The sequence below is a fragment of the Cetorhinus maximus genome, chromosome 3 (genome assembly GCF_964194155.1).
Source record: "Cetorhinus maximus chromosome 3, sCetMax3.hap1.1, whole genome shotgun sequence".
Classification (NCBI taxonomy): Eukaryota; Metazoa; Chordata; class Chondrichthyes; order Lamniformes; family Cetorhinidae; genus Cetorhinus; species Cetorhinus maximus.
The window spans coordinates 195225601-195240520 of NC_135881.1; the positions used below are offsets into that span (position 1 = coordinate 195225601).

The window sequence follows — 14920 nt, forward strand, 5'->3', positions numbered from 1 at the left end:
CAAATGTGAAACTCAATAACCCAAACCAGAATACATTCCCCCTCTCCAATTTCTTCTGGAGACCTCATCTGTTCAGATCAGAAATGTGAATAACTAAACAGTAATATGATTAGTCATTCAAATTGGAGATCAATGCGCTAACAAATGGAGTCTGAACATTGGCATTGCTGCCAGATTTCCTCCTGTCCACAATGTTCTCTCAAAGTTTAAAGATAAAGAAACACCACTTAATTCTGTTAAATTTAACAAGCACTGAGTAATAGAGCTTACACTGATTACTGAGTGGGTGATTTCAGTTCACTTTGAAGGCTTCTGCTGCCCGCATGCTAACTTTAATCAAGTCCCGTTCACCTATCATCCTTGTGCACGCTGACCTATATTGGCTTACAGTCTGACGACGCCTCCATTTTATAATTCTCATCCTTGTTTTCAAATCCAACCCCCCCCCCCCACCCCGTCTTACCTCTGTAACATCTCCAACCTCCAAGTTCGCTGCACTCCTCCATTTCTGGCCTGTATTGTATTCCTGATTTTAATCGCTCCACCATTGCTAGCCATGCGTGCAGCTGTCTAGGCCTTAAGCACTTATATTTTCTCCCTAAATCTCTCTGTGCCTCTACCTCTCTCTTTTTTGATGCTCGGTATAACTTTGACCAAACTTTTGGTCACCTGTCCTGGTATCTCTTTATGTGGCTTAATGCCAAATATTGTTTGATAACGCTCTTGTGAAACACCTTGGGACGTTTTACTGCATTGAAGGTGCTATATATTTGCTAGTTGTTGTTGTTGGGAGGGCAAACATACTTGTTTTTCCGTTTTAGGCTCAAGATACCCCTCAAGATGGATGAGATTAGACAGTTTGGAGATAACAATAGAGAGCTTTTTGTTAAATCCAGTTGCTACAGTCTGATCCTTATTGTTGTTGAAGAGTGTGGTTTGACCATTAGCTGGATCTTTTCTTCTGATCCAAAGAGCATCTCATTTAGCGTTGTTTATCAAGAATCTGAAGAAACGCCATATGAACAGTGCAAGGTAAGAGGAATTGCACCTTAATATAGGATTGTTGCTTATGATGTTACTACATGCCAAATTTGACAGATATTGCTGATTTATATCAAAACAGAACTAAAGTTAAAATGATCAGTGTGAACAACACAAAATTATAGTTCCATATTTCTAATTTTATGTCATAATTATTCTCAAAACTTATATTTTTTCCCATTTTGTATTGTATATTTATCCTGTACGATTAAAAATCTTGGGGGCAGAATGCCAGTGGCGTTCTTGCCATCTCCCGCTGTAACTTCAACAGAAGATGGGTGGAAATCCCAGAGAAATGGCTTAACTGCCTGATTATGATGTTATTCTTATTGCTGAACTTATGACAGGAGGTCAAAAAATACCCACAGAAGTTCCAATCACTTGTGCCTAACCTATTATACTTCTCAAAGGTTTCATACCTCAAAGCCATCCTGCATTCATTCAGAAACCACTAGTAATCATCTTGATCAGCTGAAACATCCAAGCTAATTTGAACTGATCAAAGCTTGTTCCGTTTGTTATACAAATGGGAACTGATGCCGATTTTTAGCCAGTAAGAAGCACAGAACCGAGCACATTAGTTATTCCTTTTGTCAAAGTTACCATTCACAAACCGGCAAGTACTGCAAAATTGGCCAGACAGGTCACCCAAAACAAATTTGGGTGTTTTTCAGCAGTTTTCTGAATCACCACATATATTCATATCGAGTGGATTTATGATGTTTAAAATCTGTGTACACTCCCAATCTGCATGGTGAATTCCTGATATTTGATTTTTGTACACTTCTGTCAGCTTTTTCCAATTGTAAATTCCGATTTAATTTATTATATTTGTATCAACATTTATAATAGATCTTTGCCTATGTAAATTCATCACCCTATGACTGAATTCAGTCCACCAAGTTCCCGCAGACCACTCAAAATTCTTTCAGAAAAAAAATTGTCACATTTTCTTCTCAGTAACTAAAATTTCTAATATCAAAAAAAAGGCTTAACCAAAAAGGCAACAAATTCCATATTTCACAATAACTTAAATAAATGTATCTTTTGAATTGTCATATATTTTTAATGTCTTTGTTTAAGTTTTACCTGAAGACCTTAGTCTCTCCCAAAAGCTGATTTCAAACTTAATATTTAACTTGCTATTTTTTAATTATAATGCAGTGAGCTGAATTTGGATTATGTAATCAAAGCATATATAGTATCTTAATCTCCTAGACGCATCAGTACAGTTAAGGCAACAGTGCTGATGGAATTTTTTATGAAGTTTCTAGCAGTTTCTGCTCAAATGTTTTTCAATATTATTTAAAGAAAAGCTACTGGACAACTTTTGAAATCTTTACTCAGGTAAAATTTAATTTCAGTTTTTCAACAGGGAAGGTATGCAGAATTTTTGAATCATAAAGAGGATATTTTTGACTGGGTGACACTGTAAAACGGGCAATATCAGTTATGCATATCCCAATACTCGCAAGCCCCAGCTTCCCCTCTTGTGATACAGATCAACGTTACCTTCATTCTACCAAACCCCAGCTCTGTGAAACTGCTACCAAATAACTGGACTACCCCAAGTGCAAAAAATTCACATTCTTTCTCCCCAGTACTGCTAATTACTGGATATTTCCCTCCAGCATCTTGAATACCATTGTGCAACATTTTCTGAGCCTTAAAATGGTAGGCGACAAAAATTAAATACTACGTGTAGTGGAATATATGCATCAAATAGAAAGGCCACTCATTTACAGTTTTCACATAATAAATTTAATTCTCAAAGCAGTATTAAAAATCTCCAGCGATCTAGGAATTAGATCACAATGCGCCAGATTTTCAGACACTCGACATGCACCTGAGTTTCCAATAAGGCAGCAGAAAGCAGGCGCTCATTTCGAGCCAGAAGTGCAGACCCCCACCCTGATCTTGTTTTGGGCTTCTCCTAGGTGTCAGGAGCATATGCCAGAACTATTTAATATAATGAATAATGTATTCAAAGTAGGGTCATGCGGTTGTTATAGAATCCTTCACTGATATTGAGCTGTTCCAATGTCTGACCCTCCACATGCTAAACCTGTCCAGCAACTTGTGGCACTAACAGCCGGGAAGGATCCATCCCCAGCACTATTTGAAGGCATGTAGTACTTACAAATTAATTGTAAGTTTGTCATTTCAGGCTGCTGGTTAAGTTCTCAGCATTTTTTGGTATTTTTTTCTGACTCTGTAAAATCGATTGGCTGCTGAGATGATTTTTGCTGGTAATGCAATGTTCTCAACTGCCTTATAAAAAATTTGACAGCAGTCATGGATGGCCTTTTCAGCCTCCTGTATCAAGTTGTAGGTGATCTTCTACAAGAACCAGGGAAGTGTATTAATGACTGCCTGTTGTTTTAGAGAATGTACCTGTCATGGTTAAATATACACTGGTGTGCAGTGTGAAAATATGAGGTATGGGGAAGTGTGGATTCGGGTACAAAGAGAAGGAGGCAGAGTAAAGTCTTTTGCAATGAAAGGAAAGGGAAAGGAGGCAACATCTTTCCACTGGGGATAGAGTTGTTGCTTGGAGGACTTCTACCCACTGGGGAGTTGGGAGGGGTGGTTGGGCGGTGAGAGCAGAGGGAGAAGATGATTCCTCCTCTTGTTCACTTCATGAGGGCCTACAAGGGAGCATCAGAGAGACTCGGTGACCACCTCATTCTTATGTGCTGCCTGGGTCAACACTTACAAGCACACATAGAGGGCACAATCAAATTCCTGAGCCAGTGTAATATATTAATATAGACAAAAATATTAGTATATTATTTAATCTCCAGTGGCATTGCATGTAGGGAGTCAAGATCAAGTGTAGTCACTAAGTCATGTATTTGAGGGCAGGGATAATTGGACCAGGGTTGTCTATAGTTATGATGGAAATCACTGATTGAAAACTTAGCAAGTTGCAATTGATTGATACAGGCAGTGATGGCACTGTAGTACCTCCATTGGAGAGAAGGTGTCACTATAAAATGACAAGCTTACATAGGCAGTTTGCATCAGCAAAATTCTTTCGAGTTATCAACAGTCACAGATTGCAACTCTTTTGAGTACAATCACAGTTCTTGGTTTCCAGGAGTGGGACATGAACCCACAACCTTCTGATTCAAAGGCGAGGGTGCTATGGACTGAGCCACAGCTGACACCAGCAATGTGAACACAAATGACATCCCATGTGATTGTGACAAAGATAAACTATCCCTCTTCATCCTTCTCCACTGCAGATTTTGACACGGTTCACCATACCATCCTTCTCCAGTGCTTTGCCTCTGTCACCAGGCAGGGTGGGACTGCTCTCACCTGGTTCCATTGTTATCTGTCTAATTGTAGCTAGATCACCTGCATTGGTTTCTCTTTCTCCTCCTGCATCATTACCTCTGGTGTCCCTCAAAGATCTATCCTTGGCCTCCCCCTATTCCTCGTCCACATTCTTTCCCTTGGTGACATCATGGAAAACACAATATTGATATTCACATGTACGCTGACAGCACCCAGCTCTACCTCACCACTACCTTCCTTGACTCGTCTGCTGTTTCTAAATTATCAGAATACTTATTCAGCATTCAGTACTGCATGAGCAGAAATTTCCTCCAATTAAGTATTGGGAAGACTAAGGCCGTTATCTCTAGCCCCCGCTACAAACTCTGTTCCCTCGTTACCAACTCTATCTTCTCTCCTTCCCAACTGAACCAGACTGCTTGCAACCATGGTGTCATATATGACCCTGAGCTGAGCTACATCATCATTAAGACTACTTATTTCCACCTCAGTAACATTGTTCACCTCTTTCCCTGCCTCGGCTCATCTGCTGCTCGAAACCCTTATCTATGCCTTTGTTAACTGCAGGCTTGACTATTCCAATGGCCTAATCTCTGGAATTCCCTCCCTAAACTCTGCCTTCTACTTCTCTTTCCTCCCTTAATTCACTCCTTAAAACCTACCTCTGATCAAGCTTTCGGGCATTTACCCCAATATCTCTTGGGTAGAACTTTTAGCTAGGCGTGTGGGTGCGCGCCTGACCCACTTGAGCGTAAAATAGCACATGATGACGTTGGGCGAGCACCCCGACGTCATCCCACGCATGTGCGATATTTCGGTTGGCAGGCGCGCGCGAAAGTCGGAAGCGCGCCCATCGACAGTTAAGAGGGCAATGAAGCCCACTAAAGTTCCAATTGACTCCGATTTTTCGTGGTCCGTCCAACCTTACAGTTGGTGGATGGGCAAATCTACCAGGCGGTCTTTGCATTTTTGATGAAACCTCATCCAAGGGCAGGATGTTCCAGTGACTGTTTGTGATGCTTGGACATTTGTTTCTCGATCAGCGCCTGCCTTCCAACTGCCCCCACCCTGGCAGCGCTGAGCATTTCAGCATGCGTTTCACGTTGGCTGGCCATTAGTTGGTCAGCCAGCGTGAAATCGCGGTCAGCGGTCCGCTTCCCAGCCGCTCCCGAGCCTGCCGATTGCCCAACTAAAATTCCTGTCCTTTATGTTGTAACGCTCCTTTGAAGTGCCTTGGGATGTTTCATTACATAGAAGGCACTATATAAATGCAAGTTGTTGGTATGAAGAACATGGGGACAAAAGGGAGAAAAGAAGGCTGATGGAAAGACAGACAAAAAAAAATGAGAACAAAGAGAGGGAAAGGGCAGAACAGAGTAGGAGAGCCTAAGAATGGAAGGGGATTGAGAGGAAGGGATCAAAAGAACAAGGAGATGCAGAGATGGGGTTAAGAAAAAAATCCGGTGGTGGGAATAGAGAATAGAGTGATTGATGCTGGGGCTCTTCGGCACTCTTCTTGCCTCCCTCCCCCAACTCAACATGTGCACGAGCTGCTCTCGCTCCCTCCTTTAAAAAAACCACACAAGTTGTGAAGTTCCCTCCTTTCCAGGGGTGGTTACTCTCTGAGGAATACTGCTCAATACACACGCTCCATAGCCAATGAGGGCCCCAGAAGAAATTGCAATTGTTTGGTGGTCGATTCACATTGGCAGGCAGTATTCTCATTCCACTACCAGAAGGATAATTCAGCTCTTGGTGTGATTGCCTAGTATTATAATAAATACAGAAAAAAATTGCATTTTTTGAAAAATTCACTAAATTAAAAATAAGTTTATCTATTGCACAGGTTTGCCTCACCTCTGCAGTTTCCTAGCGCTAGCAGTCTTCCTGGTAGATCTCAGATTATGAGCTAGATGAGTTGTTTTAGCTTCTGTGTAAGCTCAGTGCCTCTGAATACTTTCTTAGGGCAGAACCTTCCATTCCCGCCAGCAGCAGGCGTCATAGCGAGCGGAACGGGAAAATGTGGAGAATGGCCAAAAGTCAGTTTCCTGCCGGTATAAAAATAGTTTGCAACTTTCTGCTCCAGACTTTCATGGCGGGTCGGGCAGCCCGCCCCAGCATGTCAGGGAACCGGATTTGCATTCATTTGAATATCATGAATACTCATTAAAAAGTCAGCTCGCCAGAATCACACCCCCACTCCAGATCAAAAGGCTATGTAGACCATTGTGATTCACAACTGGATATAAGTGATGTGCACCTGGGGAGCAACACTTCACCCATGACCTTGAGGTGTGTGTGCACAGAGTTCATCTACCATTCACTGTACTGCATTCACGGCTGCTCCGACTCCATGCAGAAGCTGTGCAGGCAAAACCCAACGGGAATTCGAGGGAACGGGTTTGGGGACAGAGCCAAGGCTTACCATGTGAGACCAGAGGGAATGTGGGGGGGTTGAAGGACAAAGGCATTACTGGGGGGTACTGAGACAAGACAGAGGCAAGGGAAGGAGCTGGAGGGCAAAGGCTTAACTGGGATGGGGTGCTGAGACAAGACAAGCAAGGGGAGGGGCTTGAGGGCAAAGGCTTGACTGGGTTGGGGGTAGCTGGGACAAGACAGAGGCAAGGGAACAGCCTGGACGGCAAAGGCTTGATGGGAGGGAGGGGGGTCGGCAGTGGCAATGGAGCCTAGGAGAAGAGTGCATAAAGACATGTGACTGGGAGGTGATGGGGGGGGTGAAATTTGTCAGGGCCAGAAAGCATAGACAGTCCTAGGCAATAGAGCAATGGATCGTCGGGGCCAGAAAGCATTATCAGTTCTGTGGATCTGTGCCACAATTAGAGGGCTGTCCTTGGCACACCTCTGATGGTCCCAGTCCAAGGAAGGGGAGGTTCTGTCAGTCCTGTATCAGTCACCCAGCATGGTGCACTGGGCGTGGCCAGTCTCGCTCACACATTGATCTGGGGGAGGGTGGTACCTTGATACTGAGCTGCAGATAGCAGTCACACTCAGGGGAGGCATCTGCAGCCAGTAGATAGGGAACAGATAGTGTAGGGTGGGAGCACGCGATGGTTTCATGTGAAGGGGCAGGGTGGGTTTCTCGGTAAGTCACAATACAATGGGCCTCAAAACGGGGAGGGGTCAGGACTACATGGAGTATCAGGACATCAACATCAAATAGTTCAATGGGGAGGACAGGGCTATTAACAACAATGAAAATGGGATCAAGGATTAGAGGGGGAGGGAGGAAAGTGATTGGAGGGATGGAAATCTGCACACGATGCTCCTCCAGTACAGTGGGAGGGATTTTGATGGTCACGGCGGGAGTGCTGGAAGCTGGTCTGATGGTAAAACCTCAGCACCACCATTTTTCAAGCTGATCCAATAAAGCAGTTGAAAAGCAAGGTATGAAAAAAAGTACCAGCAGAGGGCTCTCAGGGCTTGAGGGAGGAGTCGACCACTGCACTTGTGGGCTGATTGAAGGGCTGATTTCGCTTTTGTAAATGGAGAGGAAGGCACAGCTGAGACATGGTAGGAGCAGTCTAATGCCAATTTACGGAATGTGGCACCTAACTCATTTTGTGCATCCTTGTGAGAGTATAAACCCAATTGGGACCATTTTAGGATTGGCTTCCAAAACCCCTTTGTCCTTCTCATGGGAAATCCTGAGTGTCAGAAGGAACCAACTGAAAAGGGGCTATGGGCCATCCCCAATGGCCAAAAGACCTCTAAGCCTTGCAGCTGGCAGGTTCAGGATTTGAACACCACCAGGTTGCAGGAGAATGATGACGAATAGCTCATACGAGCTTCTTTCACCAGTGCCCTCCATGCTGGGTTCACCTTAACACCTTTGTTGCAATCCTCACCATCTCAAAGCAGCACAACAATCTCAGAATAAGTAGTTATATTGTTGCATCACAATGTCCTCACCCTTGGAACATGAGGCTGGCTCTGGAGCATGTGGCCTTTCTGTTATGTGATAATAACTGCCAGAGCGCATTTTATGAGCAGAATTGAGATGGTGCAGCCTCTTCAAGCATCTCACCAACATTCCACAGCCTAGAGCAGCCTTCAAGAAGCAGGAGCAGCACTGCAATCCTCAGTGCTCTCATGGCAAAATACCTTGAGTCTGGCAAAGTGCCTCAAGGACAATCATCATTCAGTGGTTCTCGCCTTCATGTCTGAGGTTGATTCTGAATCTGCACTATAGTATCTCCACACAGGCTCATGCAAGACAAGTGGTCAGGCCTCATCGCCATACTCAATGCCGAGCGATAGATACATCTTCAGGACGCAGTCATCTGTAACCCTGAGTAATGGATGTGAGCCTGCACTTCAGCTCACCTTTCAGTGGACCACAAAAGCCTCAGGATCAGCACAGTCAGATACCTGTCAATCATTCTTGACCATGCCTCTGTTTGGAGTCTCCTAACTTCCCATGCAGTCTAGCTGTGGCATTTGTGGGCCCAAAAATGCTGATACACCATCTAGGCCTTAAGGACTCAAATCTTTGATAATAAAGGGCACACATCACATGTATGAAACAAAGATTGGCCGGGTGGTTAACAGTGAGGTTGAGTGTCTTGGGCTACAGGAAGATATAGATGGGATGGTCAAATGGGCAGATAAGTGACAGATGGAATTTAACCCTGAAAAGTGTGAGGCGATACACTTTGGAAGGAGTAATTTGACAAGGAAGTATTCAATGAACGGCATGACACGAGGAAGTTCTGAGGAACAAAGGGACCTTGGCGTGTGTGTCCATAGATCTCTGAAGGCAGAGGGTCATGTTAGTGGGGTGGTGAAAAAGGCATATGGGACACTTGCCTTTATCAATCAAGGCATAGATTACAAAAGTAGGGAGGTCATGTTGGAGTTGTATAGAACTTTGGTGAGGCCACAGCTGGAGTACAGTGTGCAGTTCTGGTCGCCACACTATAGGAAGGATGTGATTGCACTGGAGGGGGTGCAGAGGAGATTCACCAGGATGTTGTCTGGAATGAAACATTTAAGTTATGAAGAGAGGTTGGATAGACTTGGGTTGTTTTTGTTGGAGCAGAGAAGACTGAGGGGTGACCTGATCGAGGTGTACAAGATTATGAGGGGCATGGACAGGGTGGATAGGGAGCAGCTGTTCCCCTTAGTTGAAGGGTCAGTCATGAGGGGACATAAGTTCAAGGTGAGGGGCAGGAGGTTTAGGGGGGATGTGAGGAAAAACTTTTTTTTACCCAGAGGGTGATGACGGTCTGGAATGCACTGCTTGGGAGGGTGGTGGAGGCAGGTTGCCTCACATCCTTTAAAAAGTACCTGGATGAACGCTTGGCACGTCATAACATTCAAGGCTATGGGTCAAGTGCTGGTAAATGGGATGAGGTAGGTAGGTCAGGTGTTTCTCACGTGTCGGTGCAGACTCGATGGGCCGAAGGGCCTCTTCTGCACTGTGATTCTGATTCTGTGATTCTGTATTGGAGCTTCGCTATGATCCCTTTTGAGGCCTCCACATTTCCATTCCAACAGTCTGACATATGCACATGGAAACCAGTCATACCGATGCCATTGTAAGTAGCACATGACCATGCTGATTGACCGCCTGAGAACTGGCAGAGGGTTAATGTCATGAGAGGCTATCCAGACTTTTGGGCCAGCGCAGCATCCTCCCATGTCCACGTCATCTGGGGCCTTAACGCACAACTCCTATGTTGCACAGTTTTAACCATCTAGCAGGAATCGTCAGGCTCAACATGTGTCAGCAAGATCCATTACTCTAAATCATGAAGATGGGAAGGTGGGGACTAATATTGGGGTGATATTCACATGGACATGAAATAATGCAGCAGGCAGACAGGAGCGCGTAAGAGCTCTGAATTTTAATTCATATGTATGGCACACTCAAGTCTTATGGAAAGCACATGGAGGCCAATGAAAGATGTACCAACTCCATGCACATCATCATTCAATCCGCTAAGATCCACATTGAGCACACTTCAAAGCGGAAGCACCAGGAGACTAAAGCAGCTCCAGGTTCTAAACTCATGAGGCAATGGTATATGAACCTCTGAAGCAGGTCTCAGAGATGCCTAGCCCAACCACCAAGTTCTTAGAGGCAGAGGCTTCACTCATGTCAACATTGCACAGAGAATGGTTAGGCGTCGTAATGAAATGGTGCGAGACACCATAGACTGAAGCACACGATGGGACATCTGTGAGAAGGGCTCATCTGTTACATTTTACTGACCACAGAGCATATCATCAGATAGTAGAGGCATACACTATATGAGAAATGGAATGAATCAAAATCAAAATACAGATTGTGGTCACCCATGCTACCATTGTGCTTCTAGTATTTCTTAGCTTTTCTCACCCTACCACTACATCTTGGTACATCCCCGACATCTGCAGCAAAGGTGGAGGCAGCCTGCTGACTCTTATGTTCTGTTGTCTGTGATGACCTTGGCAGGTGTCCTCTGGAGGCCCGGAGCCTGGAGGTCCCTGGCCTGCTTTAAGTCTCCTGCTGTGGGGCAGGTGCACCCTCTGTGAAGCTGCAGTTGATGGGGTCACAGGCAGAGGGGCCCCTCCCTGACTCCTTGAAGAGAAGGGGCACCTGGAGTGAGGTCGACGCCCCATCCCCCTCTCGCCTAGCCACTGATGGATCCCTCCAGTGCCTAGAGTGGTGGAGTGCAGGTCTTGGTGCATATCAGGCACAATGTTCTGGACCAAGGTCTCCATGGCTGTTGCCATCCTACCAGTGTTGACCTCGGTGCACTGGCATGTTGATGCAGCGACATCAGGTTGAACGTGGTCGGCTCCTCCATCGTCCATTGCAATCTGGTGACGGCACTGGCAACCCTGCCTGATGTTCCTGTGTTTGTCTTTGCAGCTCCAATATCTGTGTGAGAGCCAAGTCCAGAGGCTCATCATCTGACTCAGACTTTACAGGAGCCTGGCCACCAGCAGTCGTCCGAGTAGTAGTGACCTTGGATGTCCGTGCCTCCGCCTGCTGCAGACTCGAATCTGTGCTGTGCTCACCATATTGTGACCCAAGCATGGTCTACAACCATGTTCCAGTGAGCTGTGTGTCTCTGCACTGGCGGAGAGTGCGGTTGAACGCTGTGACTACATGTAGTGTGTTGTCAGGGTTCTCATCAGAGGTGGTGTGGGGGCTGGGGCTGATGGGCTGGCTGCCGGTGGGTCTCTTCCTATTCCTGCTGGTGCCTGTACAAAGAAGAGGTGATAATGAGTGAATGGCTGCATAATCATCAACATTGAAAAACACTCAGTTTCGTCGGTTGACCAATGAGCTGGTGATAGATCCTCACTGGCTTGAGAGACACCAGTCTCACCCTCAGTGCAGGCTCGGTCCCAGTCCTCGCTGGCCAGCTCTGCCGCCCATTCTTCATAGATGGTGAGGGGCCTGAGCTTAGGCATGCCCCCCCCCCCCCCAACCCCACCTCCCCATTCCGGCCTGGGATCTCTCCCTATTGCTATGGGCGATCATTTCCTGCATAAAGATAAATGGACAGGCTGTGAACAGGACGGATGCCAAGGCAGGTGATAAGCTTGCCTGCCTTCTTTGGGTGTTGAGTGGACTTGTGTAAGGGCTGTGAACATGAACTGCACAAGATGTGAAAAGATATGTAGATGTCAAAGTGTGTGTGAGAGAGTTAGTGGTGATGTCTCTTGTGCTGGTGGTGTGTGAGATCCCTGTGGATTGTAACTCTGCGAATGGCTAATGGGCTTGTGAGAGTGTGAGTTAAGAGTGAGGAGAAAGTTGATTTACCCTGGCAGAGTAGATGAGATTATTAATCCTCTTCCTGCACTGGATGGCCACTCTCCTCAAAGGAGCATTGGCGCTGACCGCACTGGCGATCTGCTCCCAAGCTGGCTTGGTGAAGTTGGTGGACCTCCTCCTGCATCATGGAGGTAAAGGATCGCCCAGTGTGCCTCCACAGCATCGAGCATTGCCATTGAACTTGGGGATAGTAGACTTCTTACTTTTTGGGGCCATCACTCATGACGATCAGTCCCGGGCTGCAGAGAGTGAATGATGTGTGCGGAAAGATGATCCGATAAGGTCTTGGTGGGCTGGACCCCCTGTCACGAGATACAACGTGCTTCATGTCCATGCATATATAATGAGCTGAAAAGTGGACAATCTGGAGTGGAAACCCACCACGCCATCTGGCGGGAAATATGCCATTTTTCATGCCCACCACTGCACTTAAGTCTCTGGAGTGAAAAATTCCGCCCTTAGTCTCTATGCATGCATTGGCCATTATATCACCTCCATTTTGTGCATGCATCATCAGACCACCAACATTCTTAGTTTATGCAGTCTGTGGTCAGGATTTTATGCTCTATCCCATTTTACTCAGTGCTAAGGCTGTCAATAGACATCAAGAAGGATTTGTTGATATGGTTAGATGAAGAAGGATGGGAAGAGACTAATATGGAGCTTAAAGACTAGCATGAACCTGTTGGGCTGAATGGCTTGGTGTTTGTGCTGTAAAAACATGCATTTCTATGTATTTTGCTTCAGCTCTCCACAATGTGAGCATTAGATCTTTCTGCTTTGACAACCCGAGTGTTTATCTGTTTTGTTTTTCTTTATGGCAAAAACGCCTCAGGATTTGTGAATCTTGACATGACAGAGTGGGATCTGAGTGGCTGGCTCCTCTTGCAAGGCAACCTCTTTGATGTGGAATACAGAAGAGTTTGCCTTAGCCATGCACAGAGTGATATTTCTCCTTGAAAACAGAGACCCTGATAATTACTCAGAGCCAAGAAGGTGTGGGAGGAGGGATGAGGGTCTTTAGATGGGAAGAGGGATGTATGTGCTTCCCACATGCCCTGACGAATTTAATGGCAGGACTTCTTCTAAACATTTTGCATCCTCCAGCCAACCAAATTGACAGGATGGGTGTCAGTGGTATTGGAGAGTAGTCAGGAGCAGATATCAGACAAGTCTGACATTGCAGATTAGGGGTGGGGGGAGAGGTGCTATTCACTTGTCATGAGGTGGATAGGAGTAGGCTCGTTGTGGAGTGTGGATGTTGCCCTATTGTGGATTGGCGCCAGCCAATCATATGGAGGTAAGTTTTTCCACCGGAAGTATAAAAACTTCTGCTCCTCCTGGCCCATAAGTAGCTCAATAAAGGCGCTTAACTCGAGGATCTGGCTCTTCTCATCTCCTTTTGGCCTCCATACATTAAAAAGTAAAAGCGGAGGCATCCAGCCTTGGTGACCAAACCGCCTCCGTTAAAACCAGAAGTAGGTGGGTTGGAGTTAGATTTGAGAACATGAAAATTATTAGCTTCCTATCCGTCCCCATCCCCCTCATCCTTGGTTGCTGAATGTAAGGAGATTACAATTGAGAAATCACATGAAGCTAAGACTCCCCATCCTGTGCATTTTCAATCTTTCACTAAACATCTATTGCTACCATGCCTCCAACTTCACAATCTCCCACAGCCTCTTGTCAGCCTGTCTGTCTGCAATAGCTAAGGCTTCCCCTTCCTCTGGACTCAGTTTTGAGTTTTGACACGCCTACCCTCATTCATGGGCCAGCTCCTGTTCCTATTTCTTATATTATTGTGTTCTAAGGCTACAGGAACATTGGCCTTTATCTCCTGGGGGCTGGAAAGTGGTAGAATTTATCTTAAACAGTTACATAACTGGTTAGACCCCATTCAGAACACTAGAACTCTAGTTCTGGGCACTGCATCTCAGGAAGGATATAGTGTCCTTGGATTGATTCACCAGAAAGATGTATTATGAAGATAGATTGAAAGGAATTTTTTTATTGCCTTGCATATGAAAGATTAAGAGTGATCTAACTGAAGTGTTTAAGATGATTAAAGGATTTTCTAGGGTAGATTTAAAGAAACTATTTCTTCTGCTGGTTGAGTTTGGAATGGGAAGCATAACCTTAAAATTTGAGCCAGGCAATTCAAGGGTAAGATCAGGAAACACCTCAACGTACAAATGGCAGTGGAAATCTGGAACATTCATTCCCCCAGAAAACTGTTGAGACCAGGTCAGTGGAAAATGTCATAGCTGAGATGAATTGGTTTTTGTTAGGTATATTTAGGGTTGTGAAATCTAGAGTTAAGTTACAGGTCTTTGTGAACTAATTGAATGGCGCAGAACAGGGGAAGAATAGTTTTCTTCTGTTTCTGTGCCAAGGGGAAGAAAATCAATCCCTTAGTGTTGAATATAAAGTTTCATTATCAATGTGCATTGTGTTCATGTGTTAACAGAAGCTGAAAGTCTTTCCCAGTTTAATTATAGTCCCAGAAGCTATGTCAGTAGGAGAAATTTCACATAACTTAAGTTCCGCTTTTTATTGACACATTTTTCACAAATTCTTTAAATATGGAATTGCATCTTGTGTACACACTGGAGGGGCTCATCTAATCCAATGCAAGTTTATGATAAAGAAGAACTTGCCGACTACCCTCTACCAATATCATCACAAACCTCTTGGGGTTAGTTGTCTAAACACTCTTTCCTTAAATGAATAATCCCATCAGCTGTATTCAATTTGTAAATGGAAACATTCTTACAAAAAGTGCAGGTA

The 14920-nt window shown here is 45.1% G+C and overlaps 1 protein-coding gene across 5 annotated transcripts in view; it reads left to right on the plus strand.

Annotated features, from left to right (window-relative positions):
* Positions 1-14920, plus strand: part of fyco1a (FYVE and coiled-coil domain autophagy adaptor 1a) — a 197293-nt gene that overhangs the window by 157834 nt on the left and 24539 nt on the right. For all 5 annotated transcript variants that reach the window (XM_078539514.1, XM_078539513.1, XM_078539515.1 and 2 more), the window contains one exon: positions 822-1032. In XM_078539514.1, coding sequence (XP_078395640.1) covers positions 822-1032 — 211 coding nt within the window. The remainder of the gene's footprint in view (positions 1-821; positions 1033-14920) is intronic.